The sequence below is a fragment of the Sturnus vulgaris genome, chromosome 29, assembly GCF_052056855.1.
Source record: "Sturnus vulgaris isolate bStuVul1 chromosome 29, bStuVul1.hap1, whole genome shotgun sequence".
In the NCBI taxonomy this organism is placed as follows: Eukaryota; Metazoa; Chordata; class Aves; order Passeriformes; family Sturnidae; genus Sturnus; species Sturnus vulgaris.
Window position 1 is genome coordinate 2,445,122 of NC_142271.1, and position 7,328 is coordinate 2,452,449.

The 7,328-nt window shown below is 57.4% G+C and overlaps 1 protein-coding gene across 2 annotated transcripts; it reads left to right on the forward strand.

Annotated features, from left to right (window-relative positions):
* The first annotated feature begins 1,352 nt into the window (after window positions 1–1,352).
* On the forward strand, window positions 1,353–5,094 carry PIM1 (Pim-1 proto-oncogene, serine/threonine kinase). Of its 2 annotated transcripts, XM_014872794.2 has the most exons (6): window positions 1,362–1,587; window positions 1,678–1,784; window positions 1,879–1,929; window positions 2,261–2,627; window positions 3,248–3,424; window positions 3,666–5,094. In XM_014872794.2, the coding sequence occupies exons 1-6, from the start codon at window positions 1,506–1,508 to the stop codon at window positions 3,815–3,817; spliced, it is 936 nt and encodes a 311-aa protein (XP_014728280.1). In that variant the 5' UTR covers window positions 1,362–1,505; the 3' UTR covers window positions 3,818–5,094. The 2 variants fall into 2 exon arrangements, with proteins under 2 accessions (XP_088036383.1, XP_014728280.1); XM_088180257.1 differs by having other exon boundaries at window positions 1,353–1,784.
* The last annotated feature ends 2,234 nt before the right edge of the window (window positions 5,095–7,328 follow it).

A 7,328-nucleotide genomic window follows, 5' to 3' on the forward strand; every position in this document is an offset into this window, starting at 1 on the left:
CAGCTGGGCAGGTTTACGCACGAGGATGATTTGGCCCCACATCATCCCGGTTGCAAGACACGCTGCTCCCTCCGACGCTAATGAGCAGGTTTGGGCAGAGCTGCTTCTCCCGAGGAGTCAGGGACAGGCAGCCCCCGGGAAAGCCCGGCCGCTCCGGGCGAGCTCTGTTTGTCAACAGGTTTCCAGGGCAGCCCCTTCGGTGCCTTTCATCATCCTGGTAAAGAATTTGATAATGAGTTCGGGGCCAAATGCTAAGTCACCTCATCCCACGGCTGAGCACCGACTGGCAGAACCAGTTGTCCCAAATGTGCCCAGGCGTCGGGTGGGAATACGGCAGGAGAAAGGCGCTGCCTGCCCCTCTGCCCCACTCTCAGCTTGCATCACCTGCAATTGCAACAGCAATACATTAAAAAAATTTGTATTTTAAACAATTATATGTTTTAAAGAGGAATAGAGGCGCTGCGTCAGATTCTCCGCACTTTTCCCTAAATAAACATGTCACTTTCTGGTAAAACGGAAAATATATTTCCCAGTTTTTGGTTGTCTCAGCCCCTGAAAGAGGATGTGTCACATTCTGGGTAAATCTAAAAGCGGCAGCGATCGTGGCGAGTCCTTCCCGGCCGGTGCAAAGGCTGGGCTGCAGCTCCAAACCCCAGTTTGGGGGTTGCATCTTGGTTGTATTTAATCCTTTTTCTTAACACTAAAGGGGATAGAATCTCACCAGCATTTCCAGTAAACCCCATTCGATTTCAAGCAATTCATCCCACAAGTATGTGTGGGATGCCAGGAACTCCTCGGTCTTGCTTAGGAGCAGGAGCCCAGATGGGCTTTGTCTGGAAAAATTCAGCTCCCAGTGGCTGGAGCTCTTTGCTCCAAATGCTAATAGAGTGAGTAATCAGAGATCTCCATCCAGTAAATTATTTATCTTATCTCTGGAACTCGGGGAGGCATCTCAGCCAGCGACTTCTGCGGAAATAAGAAGACGGGGCGGGGGGGGGAAAAACCTAAAAAATAGGGATGTTAATCAAGAGTCCCCAGCTGGAACGGCCACATGGCCACTTTTACTGGAAAGGGGAAAAGTTCACTGTTTGGCCCGTGATGAAGCAACAGCGGGGTGAGAGCGGGGGACGCCGAGCACGCGGGGAAGCGGCGATTCCCGGGAAAAGCCGGAGCGCGCGAAGGAGCGGCCCCGGCGCGGGGCGGGGGGCGGGGGGCGGGGCCGCCCGGGCTGCGGGACCCGCGCGCGCCGCGGCCGCGGCCGCTCCCCATTGGCCGCGGGGCGCTGGGGGGCGGAGCTCAGCGCCCCGGCCCCGCCCACGGGGCCGCCCCGGCCCCGCCCCCGGCCCCTGCGGCTCGCGGGGCCGGCAGGGGCCGCGCGCCACACGCGGCCGGGCCTCGCGCGGAGCGGCCGCTCGCGCCCGCACCCCGCCCGCTCCCGCTCCCGCCGCCCTCACAGCCCTGCCCGGCGCCCCACCGCAGGTGCCGCCACCGGCTCCGCCACCGGGATGCTGCTCTCCAAAATCACCTCGCTGGCGCATCTCCGCTCCGGGACCGCCGGGGAGCTGCACCCCGCCAAGCTACAGCCAGGTCAGGGACGCCCGGCCCGGGGGTGCCCGCCCTGGCTCGGGGCCGGCCGGGGCAACGGGCAGAGCGCTGACGGGCGGGTCTCGTCCACAGGAAAGGAGAAGGAGCCGCTGGAGCAGCTGTACCGGGTGGGCCCGTTGCTGGGGAGCGGCGGCTTCGGCAGCGTTTACTCGGGGATCCGCCTCTCGGACGGCGCCCCGGTAAGTGGCGGGAGGAGGAGGAGGGGGCTCGGCGGGGCGGGCGCCGAGCTCATCCCGGCGCCGAGCTCATCCCGCCGTTCCCCTTGGCTCGCAGGTGGCGATTAAACGCGTGGCTCGGGACCGCATCTCGCAGTGGGGCGAGCTGGTGAGTGAGCGGGGCCAGCGGGAGAAGCCGGGGCGTGACGGGCGGGGATGAGCCGAGACGCGGGAGGGTGGAAACCGGGACAGCGCGGGGGGAGCGGGTGTGGGGTCACCGGGGGACGCGGAGCATCCCAGACTGGGGAATGCCCAGCGCCGTTGGGGGCGGGCAGGGAGACACCGGGATGCCCAGAACCGGTGGGAGCGGGCAGGGAGACACCGGAGCATCCCCTGGGTAGGGGGACGCCCAGGACCGGTGGGTGCGGGCGAGGCGACACCAGAGCTTGCCGTGGGCGAGGATAGCCAGCCCCGCTCATGGCAGCGTGGTCGCCCCACAGCCCAGCGGCAGCCGTGTGCCTCTGGAGATCGTGCTTCTGAACAAGGTGGGCTCCGGCTTCCACGGCGTCATCCAGCTCCTGGACTGGTTCGAGCTCCCGGACAGCTTCGTGGTGGTGATGGAGCGTCCGGAGTCGTCGCAGGATCTCTTCGACTTCATCACGGAGCGGGGGTTCCTGCCGGAGGAGATGGCGCGGGGGCTGTTCCGCCAGGTGCTGGAGGCCGTGCGGCACTGCAACAACTGCGGCGTCCTGCACCGCGACATCAAGGACGAGAACATCCTGCTGGACCTGGCCACGGGCGAGCTCAAGCTCATCGACTTCGGCTCCGGCACCTTCCTCAAGGACACGCTGTACACGCAGTTTGACGGTGAGCCCCAGAGCCGGGTGACGCTCCCGGTGCCGGGAATTGCGCGGCCGGGCCGGGCTCCGGAGGTTTCCCCGTGGCGGAGGGAGGGGGGACGGCATGAATTCTGCAGCCGCTGCCAAGTTGCTGTTTGGCACGGGGAGGATGTTGTGAAACGGGAGCCGGCTCCCGGCCCTGCTGACAGCCTCCGTCACCCAGCCTGGCTCGGGCTGGGGCGGGGGAAGCCAGCGTGACAAAAACACTCCGGGGAGGGGGAGAGCAGAGTGGGGGTTTACAAAATCCGAGCACCGGCCAGTTTGGTTTGCAGGTGCGGAAGGGTTGGGGCTGCGCTTCTCTCCTTGTTTGCCTTGGTTTATAATTTCAATTTTTTTTTTGCCATTGCGGGGGGGGGGGGAAGGCGTGGTTTTTCCCCACCCGTGGGTGGGTTTTTTTTTCCCTCGCATGTAACGGCCGGGCCTTCCCCGGGCCCTGCTGCCCTCTTCTGGCACCGGCGCCTTCCTTTTACAACCCAAAGTTTGTAAACAAGAGTCACGTGCTGGCGGGAAGGCGGGCGGGTCACGCCGGGTGCCAGCGACGCCCAGGGATGCTCGGGCGAGGGGCTGATGAGCTCGTGTGTCCCGCAGGAACGCGGGTGTACAGCCCCCCGGAGTGGATCCGCTTCCACCGCTACCACGGCCACTCAGCCACCATCTGGTCCCTGGGTGTCCTGCTCTACAACATGGTGTGTGGGGACGTCCCCTTCGAGCAGGACGAGGACATCATCCGGGGACAGCTCTTCTTCCGCCGGCGCATCTCTCTCGGTGGGTGCCCGGCTCTGGGACGCGGCTGCGATAATGGGCTGGGGGAGGCAGCAGCTCTCAGGGGGCTGTGGGGAGGGGGCTGCATCTCCCTGGGTGGCTGGAGGAGGTGGCACATGTGCTGCCATCCTGCTCTCCTCCCAAACACAGCGTGGGTGGGGAGGCTTGGGCACAGCTCGGGCACTGCCCAGGGTGGACAGGAGCCTGCTCTGACTGACCACAGGTTGCTGCTTTCTCTCCCCAGAGTGCCAACACCTCATCAAGTGGTGTTTGTCCATGCGCCCCTCGGACAGGCCGTCCTTGGAAGACATTTTCAACCATTCTTGGCTGCAGGACATTCACCTGGAACCAGCTGAGATCCACCTGCACAGTTTGATCCAGGAGCCTGACAAGTAACAGCTTCATGCAGCTCCTGGTCATAAGAAGCAAAGAAAACCAGACTTTTTCATCTTGACCATAGCACTGAGCAAGGATCCTCAGATGTTCTCAGATGGGAACATACACATCTTGTTCTGGAGCTGGGCTGGGGACCTGCTCTTCCAAGTTCTGGTAGCCACCATCCAACCCGGCTGTCCTGGACTCCATCTGAATGACCTTGTCTCTTCTGAGATTTTACGAGTAATTTTTTTGGACTGGTTTTGGAGGCTCTCAAGTGTCGTCTTAACCTACTTAATTGGATGATGAGAGGATTGGAGACCTGATTGCAAGAAAAGCTTCAATGGGGGAAAACTGTGAGGAGAGCAGGGCCTGTGGCCAAGTGGCTGTTCCTTCTCACTGTCCCTTCTTGCTGTCCCCGTGCTCGTGTGCCTTCTGTTTGATCTGAGCTGTGCTGGAGGAAAGACTTGACTTTTCCTACAGTGCTGCTTTTCTGAGACTTGCCTGGGCCTATAGTTCCTTTTCCCTTTTCAAAAAGGAACTGGGTCAGAAGATGCTTGGGAACCAAGTGGGTTATGCCTCGCCTCCTGTGCCTCCATCCCACATGGGTTTTCTCTGGGGTTCTTTGCTTCTCTGTGCCCTCACGAATGCACAAACAATGCAAACCAACAGCTGTAAATGTGTACATAGTTCTACAGGAGCAAAGCTTGATGTACAGTTGTGAATAGTGATAACATTTTGCTTTTTTTTTTTTTTCTCGTTTCCAGGTTTTGTTTTTAATTTATTTTCATGAATTTGTTGTTTGTTTGTTTTTTAAAGGAAGAGTTCTAGCCGCTAGGAAGAGTTCTAGCCGCTAGGATAACTTATTTATTTATTTATAATTCATGTGGGTTTCCAGCCCATGCCTTGCTTCTACAGCTGCTGATCCCCCGGTTTTCCATTTGGGTTTTCCCTCTGTTTCTGTCCCGTGTCCATCCCCGGGCCCGTCGTGTTTCTGTTGCATGTCTGGTGGAGGTGTGGGGTGGCTGCTTCTCCACAGCTGTCTGTGTACATAGTTCTGGGTGCTGTTCTTTCCTTGCCACGTGCAGATCTCAGTTTGCAGATGAATTTGGGTTTTCTCCACGGGTGTCTTGTTTGGGGCTGGGGAGGGGGGAGCTGGCCCAGGCTGTCTGCGCTGTCCAGTCTGTACCTGTAACCAAGTGTGTAGTCAGCGGGTTTTGTTAATAGTTGATATTGTACAGGGGAATTGAGAAATCTTATTTTTTTTATGCGGTTTTAAATAAAAACAAAAAACTTGATGTGATGGAGACATTCCTTTGTTGCGGGGTGGGATGGAGGATGTGCTGTGAGTTGTGGGGTACCAGTGACCACACCATGGCTGCTCCAGGGACCTTGTCTGCAGCCAGACTTGACTCCAAAGATCCCACCCCAGCACGAAGCAGGACCAGCCAGTCAAAAGCACCACGGGGACAGCCGGATCCATCCCTCCACGGGGTGTTTCCAGAGCTGACTGCTCCTGGCAGCTCTCCTGGGAGAGATCAAAGAGGTGCTGAGCCCTTTTCGTTCCCATTCATCCACAGGCTGGTGCGGAGCATGTGCTGGAGCTGGCGAGTAAACAAACATCAAAGCGGCCTTACGAAACGCCGGATGTTGTCAGCCAAATTCAATTTTGGTAAGGCAGAGCCTGTTGCTCCGGCTCTGTTGAGTGTTGCATGCCGGGGGCTGGTGGGTGCAGGAAGCTGCCAGCGGGCTGTCCCCACCTCCAGCCCGGCCGACGCAGAGGAGCGGAGGAAGCTGATGTGCGGATTACGAGAACTCGGTCGCTATCAGTCAGCAGCGGTCGAGTTTTTTACCCTCCAAACTGTCAAACCCCATTTCCAGCTCTGCGGCACTTCAGGGATGTTTGTTTGTGTGTTTTCTTATCTTGGTTTGGGTTGCTTTTTTTTAAAATTAGTTTACATGTTGAATTTTGGAGCTCTGTTTACATGACCTGGTGCAGCTGCTGCTGTGTGCACAGGGCTGTGTCTGCCCCAGGGAAGGAGCAGCTTTCCCTTTCTCTAGGTGACTTTGCAAATCCCCAGGCCAGATCTGACACAACAGGACCCTCCTTTCCTTGGCTTGCTCCAGGGCTTTTTCCTTAATATTCCCATGTCCAGTGAGCAGTCCCCTTCCCCAGCTCACCCTGGGCTCTCTTGTCCTGCTTTACAAGCAATGGGGGTGCTAGGAGGGAATGATCCCAGCCTTGTGGAGTGTCTCTGCCTTGGTGAAGAAAGCGTTAAGTTGGTTTGTTTGTTTTGCTTTTTTCTTGTTTTTTTATTTTTTTTTCTATTTCAGCTGCATCTTTCATCTCTTTGGGGGTGCTTGAAGCAGGAAGTGTAGCTCCAAACGCCGTCAAAGCTTAGGCCTATTTTGAGATGTGGTTTGGATCTACCCTCCTCTCTTTCTTTCCCCCTCAAGACCGTCCAGGAAGCTGCTCTTACACGAACACAAACATCCCCACCACATCTCCTGCTACCCCACGGAGCCCCTGAGCCCCTCGTGTGGCCACTGTACCCCCTGGCACCACCAAAACCCTATCGTGGCCTCACTGTGGGCTGTGCCTGGCCCACCCTTCCCGTAAGCGCAGGCGACTGTTGCGGTGTTTCTTAGAAAACTGAGCAGAAAGGCTGAGCAGGTCCCATGTGGAGCTGCGTGCTGATAGTTCCTTGCCTTCCGCCTGTGGCTGGTGATTTTGTCACCCCCAGGCTTGTGCTGCAGAGCCTGTGTGTCCCCAGCAAGATCCCACTGACACAGGGATCCTGTGCAAGGGCTGCGTGTTGGATTGGTGTGTGTTTGACCCGCAGTGCACCGACATTCCTGGGCAGTAATACACACACAAGTCTAAGTGCCACCAGATCTGTGTCCCAAGTCTCTCTGGAAAAGGAGCAGTGCATGTTTGATTCCCTGAGCAGTAACACCTCCACAAGGACAGGAGTCACCAGATTCATGTGCCAGGTGTGTGCCACAGGGAATGGATCATGGGAGACCAAAGATGGGCATTTACAGCATCAGTTTGCCTGTTCTCCCCTTCAGGCTGCCCATCACTGTCACACTCAGGGCCTGGGGGAAACAATAGCCCTTTTCACCCCTCATTTTTCCTCACTGAAGGGATATTTCCTGCACTTTGGGACCATCAGATATGACAGGAGAGGATGAAAACACAGGAGTTATCCATTGGGAGGTGACTCATTGCTCTACCACCTCCCTTTCACAAATTTTTCTTGCTCCCCTGTATCAGCAGGCAAAGCACCCACAATGCAGAAATTGGAAAAAACCCCAATGAAACAGGAAGAGATTTCAGGCTGTTGGAACTCCAGTTCTGGGAGCACTGGAATCCCACGGATGACTGAAGTCTTTCAAAAGGCCAGCATTCATCACACCTGTGCTTTTCTGTACTCCATCCCCAGCTAAGGTGCTTGGTGATGCAGGAAGGACCAGCCAGAGGAGTCTGGAGCCACAGCAAAAGGGACATTTATATTTTACACATCCCTTT